Source organism: Gopherus flavomarginatus, chromosome 6, assembly GCF_025201925.1.
Source record: "Gopherus flavomarginatus isolate rGopFla2 chromosome 6, rGopFla2.mat.asm, whole genome shotgun sequence".
NCBI lineage: Eukaryota > Metazoa > Chordata > Testudines > Testudinidae > Gopherus > Gopherus flavomarginatus.
The window spans coordinates 140,117,190-140,138,228 of NC_066622.1; the positions used below are offsets into that span (position 1 = coordinate 140,117,190).

A 21,039-nucleotide genomic window follows, 5' to 3' on the forward strand; every position below is an offset into this window, starting at 1 on the left:
TCCTATCTTTTAACCAGTTACTGATCTATGCAAAGCCCTTTCCCTCTTGTCCCATGACTGCCTACTTTGCTTATGAACCTTTGGTGAGGAATCCTGTCAAAGACTTTCTGAAAGTCTAAGTACACTATAGCCACTGGGTCTCCCCTCTTCACATGTTTGTTGACCCCCTCAAAAATTCTAACAGATTGGTGAGGCATGATTTCCCCTTTACAAAACCAGGTTGACTCTTTCCCAGCATATTTTGTGCATGAGTGTCTGATAATTATGTTTTTACTATAGCTTTAAACATAGACATAGTTTGACTTCTATAGTTGGAGGGCGGGGTGGGGAGGCGGCTCCAGTCAGGCCACTGGGGCCACATGGAGGGGACAATTCCATGCCTGCCCACAGGGCACCATTTCAGATTTGGGGGGAGGGGAGCGCAACTTTGACCATGATTCCAGGGGCTACTTAGGCAACTGAAAATTCTCCTGTTTTTTGCAGATAACTTAGCAATTACCTAATAGGAGCATTGTATCTAGTTCCTATATCAAGAAAGAAAATTAAATAAATATTAGACCCACTCAGCTCTAATACTAACATGTTCTGACATCTCATGGCAAGTCACTTATGGGACACTGGTTGGGTTTAAAGTTGTAAAGTATATTCTTGCTCATATACTCTTACTAAAGTCAGACACCACCATTGTGATAATCTAGTCTGACCTCCTGCACCTCGCAGGCCAGAGAACCTCCCCCATCCACTCCTGTAATAGATCCATAACCGCTGGCTTTGTTACTGAAGTCCTCAAACCATGACTTAGATTTCAAGTTATAGAGAATTCACCAGTTACATTAGTTTAAACCTCTAAGTGTCCCCTTGCCGTATGCTGCAGCAGAAGGCAAAAAAATCCCCAGAGTCTCTGCCAATCTGACCCAGGGAAAAATTCTTTCCTGACCCCAAATATGGTGATCAGCTAGATCCTGAGTACATGGGCAAGACCCACCAGGCAGACACCTGGGACAGAATTCTCTGTAGTAACTCAGAGCCCTCCCCATCTCAGCCATTGGGAATTTTTGCTACAGGCAGTCACTGATGGGCCACACTCCACTGCAGGCAGTCCTGTCATGTCATATCCCCTCCATAAACTTATCAAGCTCAGTTTTGGAGCCAGTTACGTTTTCTGTCCCCACTGCTCCCTTTGGAAGGCTGCTCCAGAACTTCATTCCTGTGATGATTACAAACCTTCACCTAATTTCAAGCCTAAACTTGTTGATGGTCAGTTTATAACCATTTGTCCAGGGGTCCACATTGGTGCTTAACTTAAATAACTTATTTATCTCCCTCCAATGTATTTATAGAGAGCAATAATATCTCCCCTCAGCCTTTGTTTGGTTAGGCTAAACAAGTCAAGATCTTTGATTCTCCTCTCATAAGGTAAGTTTTCCACTCCTCAGATCATCCTAGTAGCCCTTCTCTGAACCTGTTCCAGTTTGAATTCATCTTTCTTAAACATGGGAGACCAGAACTGCACACAGTATTCCAGATGAGGCCTCACCAGTGCCTTATATAATGGTACTAACACTTCCCTGTCTCTACTGGAAATACCTCACCTGATACATTCTAGGACTGCATTAGCCTTTTTCACAGCAGCATCACATTGATGGCTCATTGTCATCCTGTGATCAACCAATACCCCCAGCTCTTTCTCCTCCATTGTCACTTCCATCTGAAAAGTCCCCAGCTTATAGCAAAACTTTTTGTTGTTAGTCCCTAAATGCATGACCTTGCACTATTAAATATCATCCCATTTCTATTACTCCAGGTTACATGGTCATGGCTTGACTCCACTAATTAGGTATGCACCTGAGAGGGAACTATCTGTGGACCACCTGAATGGAGCTCACAGACCACTGGAAGTCCATGGACCACAGTTTGAGAACCTCTGCTCTATGCCATTATTTAAGTCAGTGATGAAGATATTGAACAGAACTGGACCCAGAACCAATCCCTGTGGGACCCCACTTGTGATGCCCTTCCAGCATGACTGTGAACCACTGAAAACTATTCTCTGGGAATGATTTTCCAACCAGTTATGCACCCACCTTATAGTAGCTCCGTCTAGGTTGTATTTCCCTAGTTTGTTTATGAGTAGGTCATGCAAGACAGTATCAAAAGCCTTATTAAAGTCAAGATATACCACATCTACCACTTCCCCCCCCCCCGCCCCCATCTGCAAGGCTTGTTACCCTGCCAAAGAAAGCTATCAGGTTGGTTTGACACAATTTGGTTCTTGACAAATCCATGCTGACTGTAATTTATCACCTTATCATCATCATCTAGACGTTTCCAAATTGATTGTTTAATTATTTGCTCCATTATCTTTTCGGGTACAGGAGTTAAGCTGACTGGTCTGTAATTCCCTGGGTTGTCCTTGTTTCCCTTTTTATAGATGGGCACTAGATTTGCTCTTTTCCAGTCTTCTAGAATGTCTCCCATCTTCCATGACTTTTCAAAGATAATTGCTAATGGCTCAGATATCTCCTCAGTCAGCTCCTTGAATATTCTAGGATTCATTTCATCAGGCCCTGGTGATTGAATACATCTAACTTGTCTAAGCAATTTTTACTTGTTCTTTACCTATTTTAGACTCTGATGCTACCTCATTTTCACTGGCATTCACTATGTTAGACGTCCAATTGCCACCAATCTTCTTGGTGAAAACCAAAACAAAGACGTCATAAAACACCTCTACCATTTCCGCATTTTCTGTTATTGTCTTTCCCCCACATTGAATAATGGACCTACTCTGTCCTTCTTCCTCTTGCTTCTAATGTATTTGTAGAAATTTTTTTTGTTCTCTTATGTCCCTAGTTAGTTTGATCTTGTTTTGTGCCTTGGCTTTTCCAATTTTGTCCCTACATACTTGTATTTGTTTGTATTAATCCTTTGTAATTTGACCAAGTTTCCACTTTTTGCAGGACTCTTTTCTGAGTTTTAGATCATTGAAGATCTCCTGGTTAAGCCAGGGTGGTCTCTTGCCAGACTTCCTATCTTTCCTACACAGTGGGATAGTTTGCTCGTGCCCTTAATAATGTCTCTGAAAAACTGCCAACTGTCTTCTATTGTTTTTCCCCCCTTAGACTTCCTTCCCATGGGATCTGACCCACCAACTCCTTGAGTTTGCTAATGTCTGCCGCCTTGAAATACATTGTCTTTATTGTGCTGTTCTCCCTCCTACCATTCCTTAGAATCATGAACTCTATTTCATGATCACTTTCACCCAACCTGCCTTCCATTTTCAAATTCTCAACCAGTTCTTCCCTATTTGTCAAAATCAGATCTAGAACAGCCTCCCCCTAGTAGCTTTCTCCATCTTCTGAAATAAAAAATTGTCTCCAATACATTCCAAGAACTTGTTGGAGAATCTGTGCCCTGCTGTGTTATTGTCCCAACAGATGTCTGGGTAGCTGAAGTCCCCCATCACCACCAAGTCTTGTGCTTTGGATGATTTTGTTAGTTGTTTAAAAGAAAGCCTCATCCACCTCTTCTTCCTGGTCAGGTGGTCTGTAGTAGACCCCTACCATGACATCACCCTTGTTTTTTATCCCTTTTATCCTTACCCAGAGAGTTTCGACAAGTCTGTCTCTTATTTCTATCTCAACCTCAGTCCAAGTATGTACATTTTTAACGTACAAGGCAACACATCTTCCCTTTTTTCCCTGCCTGTCCTTCCTGAGCAACCTATATCCTTCTATACCAATATTCCAGTCATGTGTATTATCCCAAGTCTCTGTGATGTCAACTATGTCATAGTTGTGTTTATTTACTAGCATTTTGAGTTCTGCTTATTCCCCATATTTCTCACATTAGTATACAGACATCTAAGATACCAATTTGATTTCCCCCCCAGTTCTATCTTGTCTCTCCTTTATTTCTGCTATAACAGCCCCCCAGATTCTGACCCGTCTCCATGTTTTTTACTTACCCATGGGCTTTGGTCACCTGCCCCCACTGAACCTAGTTTAAAGCCCTCCTCACTAGGTTAGTCAGGCTGTATCCAAATATGCTTTTCTCCTTCCTCAATAGGTGAACCCCATCTCTGCTTAGCAATCCTTCTTCCTGGAATAGCATCCCATGGTCAAGGAAGCCAAAACCCTCCTGGCAACACCATCCTTGCGGCCAGGCATTTACCTCCAAGATAAATCTCTCTCTGTCCAGGCTGCGATCCCGAAAGGATCAAAGAGAACACCACCTGCACTCCAAATTCCTTCACCCTTCTCCCAGAGCCCTGTAGTGACTTCTGATCTGCTAAGGGTCATACCTCGCAGTATCATTAGTGCCTACATGGATGAGTAGCATGGGGTAGTAGTCAGAGGGCTGGATGAGCCTCAACAATTGCTCTGTAACGTCTTGGATATGGGCCTCTAGCAGGCATCATGCCTCCTCGGATGCCATGTCAAGGTGCCTCTGTCCCTCTCAAAAGAGAATCTCCAACCACAACTACCCTATGTTTCCTCCTGGGAGTGGTGGCTGCGAACCTCCCAGCCTTGAGGTTACATGGCTTTTCCTCCTCCATCTTTGGGGGTGATTCCTCATCACTCGTTGCCAGGGCAGCATATTGGTTTTCCATCACCATGGTGGGTGGGCTGGGAGTAGATGTGGAGCACTGCCTGCTGCCGGAAGTCACCAGCAGCCAGTGTCCTCCCTGGGACAGAGCCATAGCCTCCTCCTCCAGGGGCATGAGAGCAGTCCTCTGTAGCTGGGTAGCACCCTCAGCCATGGAAGTCTCCCTGTGAAAACCATCAATGAGTTCCTCATGTGCAGGGATGCTTCTCAGCCCAGCCACCTCCTCCTGTAGCTCTGCCACCTGCTTCCTGAGAGATTCCATCAGCAGGCACCTCTCACACTGGATGGTCCCCCCACCCTGGCTTTCTGTGAGTGGGAAATGCAGGTCACAGTCTCTGCAATTCCATACCAGGATCTGGATAGACATCCATGGTTAGGTTCTGTCTGGATACAGGTGCAGGCAGAGGAGACAGGAGCAGTATTGGCACAGGTGATACAGTCCTTCCTAACCACAATGATAATATTATGACTCCCTCCTACAAACTCCCTCTCTCTAGCTCCCCTTGTTCACTTAGCTTCTGGCTTTTAAGGCCTTCCCTCCTAGGTCAGCCCTACCTGCTCGTTAAATCACACAGGGGGAGTGTAAGGGTCCGGTGCTGGGGCTCATCCCTCTCAGGCATGGCGGGGAGCCAGGGCGCCTCCCTACAGGCAGCAGTCCATGCAGGGGCCAGACCCGTCAGCAGGGGCTGAGCAAACAAATAGTCTCTAAGCAATTCAGAGTCCTAGCCCTTCAGCAGGGGCTAAGATGACACAGGGTCTATAAGCCCGGCCCTGGAGCGGGGGCAACAAGCAGTTCAGGCTCAGGGCCCTTCAACAAGGGCTGAGCAAGTACAGAGCCTATAAGCAGTTCGGGCTCAGACCTTTCTGCAGGGCTGAGCAATACAGTACATAAGCCCGGCCCTTGGGTGGGACAGGGCCGTAAGCAGCTCACAGCTCAGGCCTCCAGCAGGGCTGAGCGAATACAAGTCAACAATATATAAGCCCAGGCCCTTGGGCAGGGCGGGGCAGCACACAGTTCCAGCTCAGGCCTTTCAGCAGGGGCTGAGCAACAAGGGAACAGTAGCGGTCTGTAAAGCCCAAGCCCTGGCTCAGGGCAGGGCAACAAACCCAGGTAAGGGTCAGACCCTCAAGCAGGGGCTGAACAGTAAGTTAGGCAGCACAAGAGGCTTCCTCCGGCCAGGGGGAGGGGGAGTCTGCCACCCTTGGAAGGGTGGCAGGGGGGACGCAGGCCCTCCCACTCCGCTGCGTCCCAGCCCGGGGCCCTGGCAGCGGCAAGGGTTCGCTGCCGTCAGTGGGGGATCCTGGCTGCAACACACTGACATTGGTTTAGGGTCCCCTGGAGCCAGACTGGGGTTGGCTTCCCCCGGGCCACTTCCAGTCTCCCCCTCTCTAGCTAGCTGTCCTTCGCCGGCGTCGTCCGGCGGGTCCCAGACCATGGGTTCCTCGGGATACCGGGCACGGGGAAGCTCAGGCCAGCGTTCCTTCGGGTAGTGAGCACAGGGCAGGCTGGGCCCAGCGGGAGCTCGGGCACCAGCATCTGTCCTCTCCAGCAGCCTGCGGTCAACTGAGCGCTGGGGCCAGGCTTTTATACTTCCTGTCCCGCCCCTTGACTTCCGGGGGGCGTGGACAGGTGGCGGTGGCGGCTCCGCCCACTGAGGCACCTGTTCTGGCTCATCCCTCTCAGGCACAGCGTGGAGCCAGGGCGCCTCCCTACAGGGAGGATGACCAGGAGGCTGATCAAGCGAACACCGGCTCAAGCTGTCCCCAAACACACAATCCCAATTGACCCTGAACTGAAATAACCCGAAAGAAAAAGAAAAACACAAACAGCCAAACAAACTCACTCATCCCAATGTTAGTACTCGCACTATAGTATCTGAACACTTCACAAATATTAATGAATTTATTTTCACGACATCTCTGTGAGGTAACGGGGATGATGGTATCCCCGTTTTATGACTAGGGATAGCCTGTGTTTTCCAGAAGCTGGAAATGGGCGACAGGGAATGGATCACTTGATGATTCCCTGTTCTGTTCACTCCCTCTGGGACATCTGGCATTGGTCACTGTCAGCCGACAGGATACTGGGCTAGATGGACCTTTGGTCTGACCCACTCTGGCCAATCTGATGTTCTTATGTTGTTCTGCTGGTTCTCCTTCTCTTCTCTCTCATACTTATGCCGCCTTTCCTGGTCTGAGCGCCGCTGGAGTTCCAGGCACCCTCTCCTGCTCCAGCCATTGGATTGTCCACTGCTCTGGTTGCACTGGGGTGCTTGGCCTGGATGGAACAAGGTGCAGCCTTCATCAGCCTCGTTCCTGCTTCCCTCCAGGGCACTGGCTCCAAGACTCTCCCCATCTGCCAATGCGCTGGAGGTCTGCTGAGAACCTGGACCATCCTTCCCTAGCTGGTCATTAGGATAGACAAATTGTGGTTCTTTGTGGTCACAAATTCAATCACAGCTCCAGCTCAGAATAAGTGCTCAGTCTTATGAGGCCTCAGTAGGCTCAGTCCTTCCAACTGTACACTAAGGACTGGGGCCTTCGTGGACCAGGATCTGGTACATTTGCTGGATCAGAAACATGGTCCTGAGCCAGTTTAAAACCAGGCTATTCATGAAAAAATCCTTTCTGTGTCTGTTGGTCCCAGGAGAATCTGGTTTAAACCAGTACATGCATCTCTGTCCAGGAGGGTGGTAACATAGGGTTACTAAAGGAGGAAGTACATTTGCATCCCTCTCCCCTATGAGAGAAGGCACATACAATGCCACAATAGCATGTACACAATTGCACATTTAATACAATGGACCCCAGAGGCATCGATGCTAATCCTAGGTTTAAAGTCCTTAAAGTTTCTCACTCTTACGTAAGGTTTATTCAGGATATTACAGCAGATTGTCTGTCTGTCACAGCCCATGCAGGACAGACCCATTCAAAGAATCCATTGGAACAAGCTGAAACTATGAACAGATGTTAATAGACATTAGATACCATAGATGCTAAGCACTTCCTCCAGGGAGTCATGTTGTGTGTGGCAATGTGGGATAGCTGCAGGGCATTGTGGGATATGTGCAATAAGCCACAGGCTCTTCCATATCTGCAGGGAAAGCTGTGTGGATGCAGTGCACCATTCCACACTGCACCAGTTCATTCACCCCAGTGCAAGAGGCAGCCATGCCTCAGTAGTCAAGTTGTGAAGGTTTGGGGCTGAGAGAGCAGGGATGAAATTCCAGAAACCCCTCTGAAGTGCACAGAGAAAGGCAGGGGGAGCAGCATGTGCAAAGGCCAGGACAAAACTCTGCAGCCAACACCTGACTGGTCCTGAAAGCATTTGTCCTGGTCTCACCAGCATTACTGGCCCTGGCAAGTCACAAGGAATCAGTTCTTAAAATGATCAGTTATTGGTGTTCTGGTTGCTCCCACTATGTGCCATGTGGGACCTACATGTAGTGGGAGACAGTCTCTACCAAGAATTCACAACCTGACATGACAAGCAACATATGAAGAGGGAAGGAGAGGGATAAATCAGACAGCCAGTGCACACATTTTGAAATAAATAGATAGCCCCCAGCCTCGGAGAGCACAGCCCTGGAGCTTTGCCATAATCTCCCAATGACTGGAGGATAGATAATGTAATGCCAATATTTAAAAAGGGCTCTAGAGGTGATCCCGGCAATTACAGACCGGTAAGTCTAATGTCGGTACCAGGCAAATCAGTCGAAACAATAGTAAAGAATAAAACTGTCAGACACATAGAACATCATAAATTGTTGGGCAAAAGTCAACATGGTTTCTGTAAAGGGAAATCATGTCTTACTAATCTATTAGAGTTCTTTGAGGGGGTCAAACAAACATGTGGACAAGGGGGATCCAGTGGACATAGTGTACTTAGATTTCCAGAAAGCCTTTGACAAGCTCCTTCACCAAAGGCTCTTACGTAAATTAAGTTATCATGGGATAAGAGGGAAGGTCCTTTCATGGATTGAGAAAAGGTTAAAAGACAGGGAACAAAGAGTAGGAATTAATGGTAAATTCTCAGAATGGAGAGGGGTAACTAATGGTGTTCCTCTAGGGTCAGTCCTAGGACCAATCCTATTCAATTTATTCATAAATGATCTGGAGAAAGGGGTAAACAGTGAGGTGGCAAAGTTTACAGATGATACTAAACTGCTTAAGATAGTTAAGACCAAAGCAGACTGTGAAGAACTTAAAAAAAGATCTCACAAAATGAAGTGATTGGGCAATAAAATGGCAAATGAAATTTAATGTGGATATATGTAAAGTAATGCACATTGGAAAAAATAACCCCAACTATTCATACAATAAGATGTGGGCTAATTTAGCTACAACAAATCAGGAAAAAGATCTTGGAGTCATTGTGGATAGTTCTCCGAAGATGTCCATGCAGTGTGCGGAGGTGGTCAAAAAAGCAAACAGAATGTTAGGAATCATTAAAAAGAAGATAGAGAATGAGACTGAAAATATATTTTTGCCCTTATATAAATTGATGGTACGCTCACATCTCGAATACTGTGTACAGATGTGGTCTCCTCATCTCAAAAAAGAGATACTGGCACTAGAAAAGGTTCAGAGAAGGGCAACTAAAATTTGGAAAGGGTCCCATATGAGGAGAGATTAAAGAGGCTAGGACTTTTCAGCTTGGAAAAGAGGAGACTAAGGGGGGATATGAGAGAGGTATATAAAATCATGAGTGATGTGGAGAAAGTGGATAAGGAAAAGTTATTTACTTATTCCCATAATACGAGAACTAGAGGTCACCAAATGAAATTAACAGGTAGCAGGTTTAAAACAAACAAAAAAGAAGAAGTTCTTCGTCACACAGCGCACAGTCAACTTGTGGAACTCCTTACCTGAGGAGGTTGTGAAGGCTGGGACTATAACAGTGTTTAAAAGAGAACTGGATACATTCATAGTGGTTAAGTTCATTAATGCCTATTAGCCAGGCTGGGTAAGGAATGGTGTCCCTAGCCTCTGTTTGTCAGAGGGTGGTGATGGATGGCAGGCAAGAGATCACTTGATCTTTGCCTGTTAGGTTCACTCCCTCTGGGGCACCTGGCATTGGCCACTGTCAGCAGACAGGATACTGGGCTAGATGGACCTTTGGACTGACCCAGTACGGCCGTTCTTATGTTCCCTGCAGAACAGTCTGGGTTTGGACAGTTCTAACAGATCCAGACTAGCCAATGAGAACCACTGCAGAGAAAGTCCAAATTGGTACCCAAGGGTCCCAGGTGCAACCCTTAAGAATCAGAGACATCCACCAAGTGGAACAGCCAAAGATTTGTGCAATTCCTGCCCAACAACTCTAATAAAGGTCCCACCTCAGCTTCTGGCTCCTAGTGAAAAAGCAGTAGTTGTTACACTGTCAGATTCCATTAGTCCAGCACTGCTCCTACAGGCAACCTGCGCTGCCAGATGGTGAAAAGGAAGCAGACCCTCCCTCTGAAACCCTATGCCCTGCGCTGTGTGACAAAGTTCCTCCTCTACCTTGGTGGGTCCTGCGCTTATTGGCAGATTTGCTCACCTCAGTGATCTTCCCCTCTTGTAGAGCCCATAGTCTGGGTCAGCTCCTCCTGTGTCTGATCAGGAGTTGGGAGGTTTAGGGGGGAACCCGGGCCTGCCCTCTACTCCGGGTTCCAGCCCAGGGCCCCATGGATCACAGCTGTCTATAGTGCCTCCTGTAACAGCTGCATGACAGCTACAACTCCCTAGGCTACTTCCCCATGGCCTCCTCCAAACACCTTTATCCTCACCACAGGACGTTCCTCCTGGTGTCTGATAATGCTTGTCCTCCTCAATCCTCCAGCAGTACACTCTCTCACTCAGCTCCTCACACACCACGCCGCCGCCGCCGCCGCCGCTGCTCCTCTGGCTCCTTCCTGCCTGGAGTGATCTCCTTTTTAAAACCCAGGTGCCCTGATTAGCATGCCTTGATTGGCTGCAGGTGTTCTAATTAAAGTAGCTATCTCCACTACCTTCTAGAAAGATCTTAATTGGCCCCAGGTGCCTTGATTAACCTGGAGCAACTGCCATTTGGTCACCAGGGTCCAAGGATTTGTTTAGCCTGGGGCTAACATACCTGTTTCTCAGTACTTTACTGTAGCCATCTAGCCTTGCCCCATCACACCTGACAATGGACTTGGAGACAGAGGTCCACAGCAAAGGGGTGTAGCCCTTCTGCCAGGAGGTGTTGGCAACAAAAAGGGAAACAAAAACAATACTACCCTGGGTACCTTTGGTGAATAATACTTCCTCACTCACCAGCATCGATTCCAGAGATTTGAAACAAAGAGAACCATACTGGGGGGGACAAGGTGGGAGCAGGACACTGGAGTGAATTCGGGAAAACCTGCAATTAACAAATTCTGTTCAGTTCATTGCAAATTTGATACCATCTGCTCAGGATTAAACAAAGACTGTGAATGACTTGCCAATTACAAAAGCAGTTTCTCTTTCCCTGGTTTTCACACCTCAACTGCTAGAAGAGGGCCTCACCCTCCTTGATTGAACTAATCTTGTTATCTCCAGACTGATTCTTACTTGCATATTTATACCTGCCCCTGGAAATTTCCACTACATGCATCCAATGAAGTGGGCATTCACCCACAAAAGCTCATGCTCCAATACGTCTGTTAGTCTATTAGGTGCCACAGAACTCTTTTTTGCTCTGTGCGTTGACTCCCCCATGCCCTGGGTATCTTAACAGTCCCAACCTCAGTCCTCCTCTGGCATTTATGAGTGGCAGGTGTCTTCTACTACTTCCCTCCTCCATTGCTCCCCAGTCCTAGTTTATTGTCCTGAATTGGAGAAGTCCAAGGATCCTCCCAGGCCCATGCTGCTCATGGGACTGTACCCCACGACTCATCTGAAACAACTTCAGCTTTAATTACTGGCTGAGAAGCAGGGCCAGTGCAACCATTTAGGCGACCTAGGCGGTTGCCTAGGGCACTGGGATTTGGGGGGGCGCCATTTTCTTCGGCAGCGACTGTGGCGACCAGATCTTCAGCCACCGCCGGAATTTAGATGGAGGGAGCTGGGGCAGGGGAGCGCAGGGAGGAGCAAGTGAGTGGGGGGGGGGGGCGGCAGGCAGGGGAACTCCCCGCCCCAGCTCACTCCTGCCCCGCCTCCTCCCCTAGAACACCATGGCTGCTTCACTTCTCCTGCCTCCCAGACTTATGGCGCCTAAGCTGATTGGCACCGCAAGCCTGGGAAGCAGGAGAAGTGAAGCAGCCATGGCGTGCTAGGGGTGCTCGTGCGCAGAGCAGGGATGAGCTGGGGCGGGGGGGTGGGGAGCTGCCGCAAGGGGGGCGCAAGGTGGAAGTTTCGCCTAGGGCACAAAATATCCTTGCACTGGCCCTGCTGAGAAGGGCTGCACACAGCCTGCCACACACTGTGGTTTTATCTTCAAATACACCATCCCCTGCAGCGCAGCATTCACCACATCTGTTCTGCCCAAGCAGCTAAAGCAAAGCCACATCCGCTTCTCTGAAAGAAACCAGTGTCACTGAAAACGTGCACTTCACACCACCTACCCGTTTGTCCCACCCCTCCCCTTTGCCACCTGAGTTGCCAAGCTCCCTTACCCAACTGGGCCTCACTGCAGCCATGGGCAGGGTGACTCCAGGCACCCTTGGGTCAGTGTTTTGTCCCTTCTTTTCCCAAAAGCATCAATGCCACTGGATTGCCCCAAACTCAAAGCTTAGAGGCAGTTAACCAATGTGGCCCAGACGGCCACGTAAAGGGAATGCAAATGAGGCCAGCCCATTCAGTCCCTTCCCCCACCCTCCAACAGACAAGCAGAGAGCACCCTTCCCTAGGAGCCCCCGGCCACCTGGAGCTCTCAAGCAGCTCTTCCCTCCAGTCACCAACAGGTCCATTGTTTGTAAGGCCACAAGGCCTATGGAAAAAAATCAGAGCGGAGAAATACTTTTCCATGCAACACACCATTGGCCGGTGAAACTTGCTGCTGCATGAGACCATTGAGGTCAAGAGCTTTGGAGGATTAAGAAAAGGATTTGATAATTCTTGAGAAGATCCAGAAGTTATAATAAAATAATTGGGGGAGCAATCCAGCCATTCACAGGCAAGAAACAACCTATCAGGATTCACGAGGACATTTTCCCTGCAGGCAGAGGAACCCATGCTCGCCTACCCCTGCATGTCAGTGCAAGAAGTACCTAGGACTGGTCCCTGCCAGAGACAGGGCACTGGATTAGCTGGCTCATTGCTCTGGTCCAATACAGCAATTCCTACATTCCCATGGCAAACAGAGCCAGCCGTCTTCCCAGCACTGCATGCAGAACAAAGAGGGCAGCAGGAAGGTATTTAGGGCCCAGAGTATCAGTGAAGTTAAGATGCAAGAGACTTGTTCACCAAGAAGGCTTTGACCCAAAGGCCATTCAAGACTTTCCATTTATTTCCATGAGTTTTGGATCAGCCCTATGTCCATATCTGTGCCGGCACAGGAGACAGCCCCAGAGGTGATGTGTAACATACATTGGCTCAGCCAAAGGCCCAGCGACTGGCTCATCTCTCCATGGGCAGGAAACTGCAGCCCCCTCCTGGAACATTGACAAGAGCACTGCAATTGAGTTATGGGCTGTAGCTCCAGTCCTCTCCAGCACTAGCCTGCATGAAGCCAAGAGCCCCCAAAATACCACCCACTGCTCTGATTCACATCCTCCCCATCTCACCCACGCGCCTTGCTGACCTTCCTGGTGCAGGTGAACTGTCAGGAGAGCATCTGTATTTCAGCCACACCCCACCCTACAGACACTCATGCAGAGCAGCTGGTGGAAGATCAGTCTTGTAGCCCAGAAAAATCCCAGGCAGCCTTCCCCAAACCTTTTCATGATCCATGCCAGCTGCTGAGCAACAGGTCATGGGGCCTGACACCCCTGACACAGCCCCCCCCCCTCCCCCCAATAAATAACCCATCCACAGCCCTGAGCACCAGGGTCCCTCTCACCTTCTCTAGAGGGCAGTCAAGGCTCCCACTCCTCCTCGACTAGCAGGCAGAGGCCCTTCCCCTACACCTACCCCCTCCTCCCTTTACTCCACAATCTGTAGGAACCCAGCCTGCCTAGAGCTCTGGAACAATTCCATATCGAGGGCCATACCTTGAGAGCTTCTCACCCCATATATCCCACTGACCGCTGCCTGGTCCCACTTCTCCAAATAGGGATCATCAGCCAGCCCAGTCTCCCTTCCTTTGCTGCCATTTCCCCATCGCCCCTCATTCACCACCACCCTGCCCATTTCCCAACTCCCCTGCTACATTCTCCCCCCTACCAGCTCCAGGCGGGGAGCTTTCAGCAGCTCAGCAGAGTTAGTTACATCTCCCCATCATGCAAGATGAAAGCACCATCCACAGCCTGTACAACTGCATAACACTGGCTGAAGAGCTGTTGAAAGGCCCCAAGCCAGACCCCAGGAGCTGGGCTTTACAAGAGTAACAAAGGACATGTCAATAAAGCAGAATTCTTTATTGGAAGTGCCAAGAGTAGGAACAACCACAAATCTATGAACTCCCCTCCCAGGCAATCCTTCCTGCCAGCTGGCAACAGGGTGGTTGGTGTCAGGTGTGCACCTGTGTGTGCGTGCTGCTAGACAACGGCTAAGCTTACACTTCCCCGAGCCAGAAACCAGCCAATAGCCCCTGGCACTCCAGGCAACAGCCCCTGGCACTCCAGGCAACGGCAAGGACCTTTCCTGAGCACCTGAGCTTTGACTTGACAGTGGTGGGTCATGGTGTTTGTTATCTCCAGAGAGATAAAGCTTTAGGTTCAAGGAGATTTGGTAGGGGAAGAGCAGGAACACAACTCCTAGTGGAAATTCAAGGGCAGGTAACCTGGGCTGTAGCTTCCGGGATGACATCACTCAAGGGTTCTGGGGACAGGGGCAGGCTGTGCTGTCTGAGCAGAGCTGCAGCAGCCCCAGGCAAGAGATGACCTTGCCAGAACCCAAGGGCTTTCCTGCGTCCCCATCTCCAGCACAAACCAAACCAAAGGGCGACACCGAGAGGCAGAGGCAGGGAGGGGAGATTATGTGGGCCCAGAGCAGGGCCAAGCTCTGACTCACTTCCCAGACCGGCGCTCCTCCTGGCGCTTGGTGAGGATGTATTTGAAAAACTCGTACACAGACCAAGCAATAGCTGTGGAGGGCATCTGGTAAATGACCCGGGCCTGTACCCCACGGAAGTAGGCGGTCACACCGCCCACTCGGTACACCGTCCTGAAGGCATTGGCCATGCCTGTGATATGTCCACTGATGTTGGAGTTCAAGGCCAGGGACTCCTGGGTGTTGAGCAGCGTTTTGCAAACGTCCAATGGCGTGGTAGCAGCAGCGGCCACAGCACCTGCGCACGCCCCTGAGACCACATGGGAGCCAGGGTTATACTGTCTTTGGGGGTTGAGCTGCTCTTGCAGAAACTCGTAAGTCATGAAGTGGATGGCTTGGAAGGGGATGTTCATGGTGAGCTGGGTTGTATAGCTGCGGTAGAAGGCCCTGGCCCCTTCGTTGCGCCATACGGCCCGCACACAGTCCGTCACCCGCTGGTACGGTGAGTTGTACATCTGCATCCTCTGCTTGATCACTTGGGGCAGATGGCAGCAGCAAGCAGTCAGCGACAGCGTTCAGTGGCCAAGCCATCGAGGGGATAACGAGAGAGAGAAAGGATGAGTATGGGCTAGGGAGCTCCCTGGTTTCTATTCTCACTGGCTTCAGAGACCACTGACAACTAAGACCAGAAAAACCCTGGTTCAAGATCAGTATCTCCCAGCAGCCCCACACCCAGCCAGGAATCTAGCTAGAACAGCTCTTTGCTGGGTGCCAGCTACCTCCCTGTATTAGTATCTGGCTGCACACCCAAGGGCTGCTACACTTCACTTCAGTCAGCATTCGCACATTGAACTCAGCACCAAGCATCTACGTCTTTCCTTGGGGGAGACCAATCCCTCCCTCCATTGTTACAGACCTATGAGGCAGTCAGAGAACATCAGTCCGTCTCTCAGATGGATTGCAGCATCTGGGCACATCCATGCATTTCTACAGAATCTTCCATCCCAGAATATCCCCAAGCATTTCACTAATTCAGCCAGCAGATACATGCGCTCATCTACAGCCACAGCCCTGATCACTTCCAAGTGGAAAACAGCAGCTGTTCAAGAGCCAAACTCCAGCTCTACACAGCAGAGCAGAAAACTCTCTGACTGCGACAGCAGGGGGATTTAGGAGACAGAACGCAAACAACACAGCTGGAATTTTGGCGGGACACCAGGCCTACCACCCCACGTCCTGCAGAAAGAGCCAGAGCACACCCAAGTGTGGAGAATAGGGATCAGTCCCACCACAGGGAGGGAATGTCTTGTACTGAGCCAAAAGCACCTGCATGTTCTTGGGGAGTAACATCCAAGCAATGGGCAAGCCCAGCTCTTTGCCTCTGCAGGTGCACTCAGACTCACGAGGCATTTGGCTGCAAGTATGCAGTTAATAATAATAGATTATTAGGGTTGGAAGGGACCTCAGGAGATCATCTAGTCCAACCTCCTGCTCAAAGCAGGACCAATCCCCAAATGGCCCCCTCAAGGATTGAACTCACAACCCTGGGTTTGCGAAGGCTCTCCTAGGAACGCCCTGCAAAGCGGATTCAGGACCTTGAGGGAAGGTTGCTTCCACAGAGCAATTTCTCCCAGCACTCACACCCTCAGCACAGGTGGGCCCAGGTGAGAACTGCACTCACCACAGCCCAAATCACTGGTATTCTGAATTCAGATCCGCTAACTAGAGCTGTCACTTTTTCTGCTGATCCTCATGACAAGCCCCTTGGGGGGAAGGGTTCAAAGCTCCCTCACTCACTGCCCCTAGATTCCCCATGCTGAGGCTGGCTCCTTTTTCCTAGAATAGAAACCTTCTGGCTAATCCAACTCCTTAAATGGATACCACTGAACTAGCTACCCAGGCCTGGGCCCTAGGCTGGGGATGTTGCTCTCTGCAGGACTCTCCCTAGTTAGGACAGAATGAGGAGAGCGCCCCCTGGTGGCACAGACAGGAGCACAGCACAGTTATGAAATCAGCTCCCTCACAGAGGAAGCAACACACATCCTCACCCCTGCCTACCAAGCCTCCCCTGCAGTAGGCACGGGGTCATCATTACCTTCCACAGGGTTCATAGCTGCATCATGGAGCAATGTTGCTACACACCCCGCTGCACCTGTAAAACAAGAACTGACACATGTGAGGGGAGGAGAAGACGAGAGACCTGAGGCTCCACTGAGCTCCAGAGCCCCTCGCCAGAGAAGAGGGAGACACACCCACTGCCAGGGCTCCACTACCAGAAAGGAGAAGATTGGTAAATTTCTAATGCAGCCACCACATCCTGCCCAAGAAGAGGGCCAGATGCCAGGAACCCCTAGCTTCAGAACCCACAAATTGAGGGGAAGTGCAATAATCTGCCAGGTCCTTATGGAGACAACTAGGCCTCACTTAATCCCAGCACCTACTAGAGAGAAGATGCAAACAGACTCACAGGGACCCTGCCTCACTGTGTCCCAGAGTGAGAAACCACTCCATAGTCAGGATCCCTATGTATCCACCAGGGTGAAATACACCCTCCAAGGCAGGTCCAATGAGTCCCAAATCTGTTCAAGCACAGCAGCATGGGGAACCAGAGAAAGTCAAAAGCTCCACTGGGAATGAGGCACGGGAACGCTGAGGGTTGTATCCTGAACCCTGCTCCACTCTACCTACCCACAATGCTGCAGTCAATCCCAGCTAGAGATGAGGGGGAGTCCCGCAGGCAGCTCCCATCCACAGGTGTTGCTGTGAGCAGGGGGCAGGTGTTGGCCAGCTCTCAGCCCCACTAACCTGTTCCTCAAAGCCAGATACCTGGGAACATCTCAGACAGGTCTAAGAACAGGTGCAGGCACGAGTACAGCACTTCCCCTTGCCCAGCGCTGGGACTGGTAGGGAAGGATGATGTGGAACCAGAGCACTGCACAGATGGGCGGCCAGCTAGTGACTGGAGAGAGGACATTGCTTAGGACATCTGCTCCATTTTGAGCAGACCAGCCTAAGTGCAGCATGTCTAATGCTTTAAGCCCACCGCACTAAGCATCAGCCCTGGCCGCTACTACCAGTCACGACTCTCTGGCCGTTGGCCACCATCACCCTGGCACAGCATCACCAAGGAAACCGTGTCCTGGGCTGGATGAGGAAATCAGTGACATTACAGCACCTTGGAGAGCCACAGAGGAAGCCCTGGCCCCTACTCAGCCCCTATTCCTGACTGCCCAAAGAACTAACACACACACACCCTGCTCCCCCCTCCCATTAGCTGGGCCACATTTATTTTCCCCATTGCTGCATCTGGTCCCATGAATAGGTCTAAACAGTAGTAAGCACCTCTAGTACCACTCATACTCTCCCCTTGATTCACCGTAGCCACTGCTGCACAGCCCTTGCCTGCCTTACAGCCAGTGCAGAGGAGTGGACAGAGAGCTCTCCAGTAGGGCTGGTATAGAGTTATGCAGGTATAGGTCAGGGCAGTGTTTGGGAGATGGTAACCAGGCAGGGGACAGAAACCGCTCTGACAATCAGACTGATCTCTACTGAATAATCCTGGGGGGGCACAGGAGACCTGGCTTCTGGGGCTGCCCCTGCCCTTGACTTTACTGCCCCAGCCAGCAAAGCTGCCCTCATCTGCTCTAGCCCCTCAGGGATGGTGGTGCAGGGAAGCGGTGCAGGAAGGATCAATACCATTGGCCACATGGCTATTGCCCCCAGCATGGATAACATCACTCAATGTCTTTTTTAACTTTTCATAGCAGGCGAAATACAAGGCATGGGCAGGGCCGGCCCCAGTGGCCGTGATGTTCATGCCCCGCATCGGCCTCCAGAAACCCTCTGTCTGCACGATCCGCCACAGGGCCTCGAGCACGTTCCGATAGCGGGCAGCAGGCTCCGGCTGCAAACTCTGCATCCGCGTCTGAAAGTGTAGCAAGAAACAGGTGTTACACGCACTGAATGACCCTGTGGACAGCCCAGCCCCGGTACCCGGTTCTCCTCATGCCGCTCGGGGATGGGCTGGAGAGCCCTGACAGCAGCGCCAGGCGGGACGCCGGGTCAGCCAGAAGGGGCCTGTCCCCCCGGGTCGGGCTGCAGCGCCAGGCGGGACGCCCGGTCAGCCAGAAGGGGCCTGTCCCCCCGGGTCGGGCTGCAGCGCCCAGGCGGGACGCCAGACCAGGCAGAAGGGGCCTGTCCCCCCGGGTCGGGCTGCAGCGCCAGGCGGGACGCTGGGTCAGCCAGAAGGGGCCTGTCCCCCCGGGTCGGGCTGCAGCGCCAGGCGGGACGCCCGGTCAGCCAGAAGGGGCCTGTCCCCCCGGGTCGGGCAGCTGAGCCCAGGCGGGACGCCGGGCCAGCCAGAAGGGGCCTGTCCCCCCGGGTCGGGCAGCTGAGCCCAGGCGGGACGCCGGGCCAGCCAGAAGGGGCCTGTCCCCCCGGGTCGGGCAGCTGAGCCCAGGCGGGACGCCGGGCCAGCCAGAAGGGGCCTGTCCCCCCGGGTCGGGCAGCTGAGCCCAGGCGGGACGCCGGGCCAGCCAGAAGGGGCCTGTCCCCCCGGGTCGGGCAGCTGAGCCCAGGCGGGACGCCGGGCCAGCCAGAAGGGGCCTGTCCCCCCGGGTCGGGCAGCTGAGCCCAGGCGGGACGCCGGGCCAGCCAGAAGGGGCCTGTCCCCCCGGGTCGGGCAGCTGAGCCCAGGCGGGACGCCGGGCCAGCCAGAAGGGGCCTGTCCCCCCGGGTCGGGCAGCTGAGCCCAGGCGGGACGCCGGGCCAGCCAGAAGGGGCCTGTCCCCCCCGGTCGGGCAGCAGAGCCCAGGCGGGACGCCGGGCCAGGCAGAAGGGGCCTGTCCCCCCGGGTCGGGCAGCAGAGCCCAGGCGGGACGCCGGGCCAGCCAGAAGGGACCTGTCCCCCCCCCGGTCGGGCTGCAGCGCCAGGCGGGACGCCGGGCCAGCCAGAAGGGGCCTGTCCCCCCCCGGTCGGGCAGCAGAGCCCAGGCGGGACGCCGGGCCAGGCTAAGGGCCGGTCCCGGGAGAAGGGTCCCGGCCCGGCCCCTCACCTTGACGCAGTCGATGGGGTACATCACGCAGTGCTCCAGCACCCCCGCCACGGCCCCGGCCAGCATGTGGGTGGAGACCGCGGCGCCCTGCGGCAGCGCCTCGTAGTCAGGGTCAGAGCCGGGCTCCGGCCTCCGCGCCGCCTCGGAGCCCCCGGGCCCGGGCTCGGCCTCCGCCCCGCCCCGCCGGGCCCAGCCATGGCCCCCGCCCAGCAGCAGCAGCAGGATGCGGCCCGGCTCCGTCCCGCCCCCGGGGCCCGCGCCCGTCCCCGCGCCCGCCCCTAGCTCCATGGTGCCGGCCGGGGCCTCCGATCCAGCTCCGGGAGCCGCCGTATCAGCTACGGGCCGCGAACGGCCGGAGGCGCCCGCTCAGCCTGCCACGCCCCCTCAGCGGCTATTGGCCAGCACAAGGTACGCCCCGCCCATCGGCAACCTCTATTGGACAGTCTCGCCATCCGCCCGCCTACCGACAATACCTATTGGTTAGCCGTGCGCTAACCTCCATACATGCCCAGTACCCATTGGGCAGTCGCTCTCAACGGCACAGTCATCCACAACGCCTACTAGCCAGTAATGTCTTCAGCCCCGCCCATCCACAGAGCCTATTGGCCAACTAATCCTTTTCTCCCGTCCATCTGAAGAGCCTATTGGGCAGCCGATCTTTGACCTTTTGTCCCCTTCGAGCTTTATTGGTTCCTCCTTTCCCTCAAAATCGCAATTATCATGGCAGAGGAGCGGCTATTGGGTTTTTTGGCTGCTACTCAGAATCCCGGGTCTTGATTGGCTCTTGCTTCGAGTTCCAACGGGCGTGTTATTAGTTTGATAGCCCCTGATTGGTTCTTTCATGATGGTGACGCCCCGGGGAGGCAGAGGGATCTGCGTTAGCTGATCCCGCGATTGGCTAAGGCCCAAAATTGAGCGCGTATCTGCAAATGACCCCGCCCAAAGGGGCAGACTCACACTGCGGCCTCTGCGATTGGACCGCACTCCGGGGACATGCGCGAAAGAGGGAGCGACAGATCAGAGACTCGGTGTCTGATTGGCCACGACCGTGACGTAAAAGGAAACGTTGAGTTCTGCCGGCGGGGGCAACGCGGAGTCCCTTTCATTCTGATTGGCGCCTCTTGCTGTGGGGCGGGGTTCCGTCTCAGGACGGGCACCGATTGGGCGTTGGAAACAGTATCCATTCAGACGGCGAAACTTAGGGAGCCCACCCCCTCCCTTCATGTGGGCCTCATTGGTTGCCTGCTGTCGCCCTGGTGACGTGGCTACGGCTGCAGCTGTGCCGGGCGCAGCTTGCGGC

At 52.4% G+C, this 21,039-nt stretch overlaps 1 protein-coding gene across 1 annotated transcript; it reads right to left on the minus strand.

Moving 5' to 3' along the window:
* Positions 1-14,617: 14,617 nt before the first annotated feature.
* SLC25A28 (solute carrier family 25 member 28) lies at positions 14,618-20,103 on the minus strand. The gene is made up of 4 exons (XM_050958828.1): positions 19,740-20,103; positions 18,382-18,610; positions 16,781-16,837; positions 14,618-15,220 (listed from the first exon to the last, which is right to left on the minus strand). Exons 1-4 carry the CDS (start codon positions 20,025-20,027, stop codon positions 14,703-14,705), a joined length of 1,092 nt encoding a protein of 363 aa, XP_050814785.1. The 5' UTR covers positions 20,028-20,103; the 3' UTR covers positions 14,618-14,702.
* Between the last annotated feature and the right edge of the window lie 936 nt (positions 20,104-21,039).

Coding starts and splice junctions, on each gene's coding strand:
- SLC25A28 (XM_050958828.1), bottom strand. CDS start 20,027: ATGGAGCTAGGGGCGGGCGCGGGGACGGGCGCGGGCCCCGGGGGCGGG. Junction 18,611..19,739: donor ACCCCATCGACTGCGTCAAG/GTGAGGGGCCGG, acceptor CTACACTTTCAG/ACGCGGATGCAGAGTTTGCA. Junction 15,221..16,780: donor AGCTATGAACCCTGTGGAAG/GTAATGATGACC, acceptor ATCTGCCCCAAG/TGATCAAGCAGAGGATGCAG.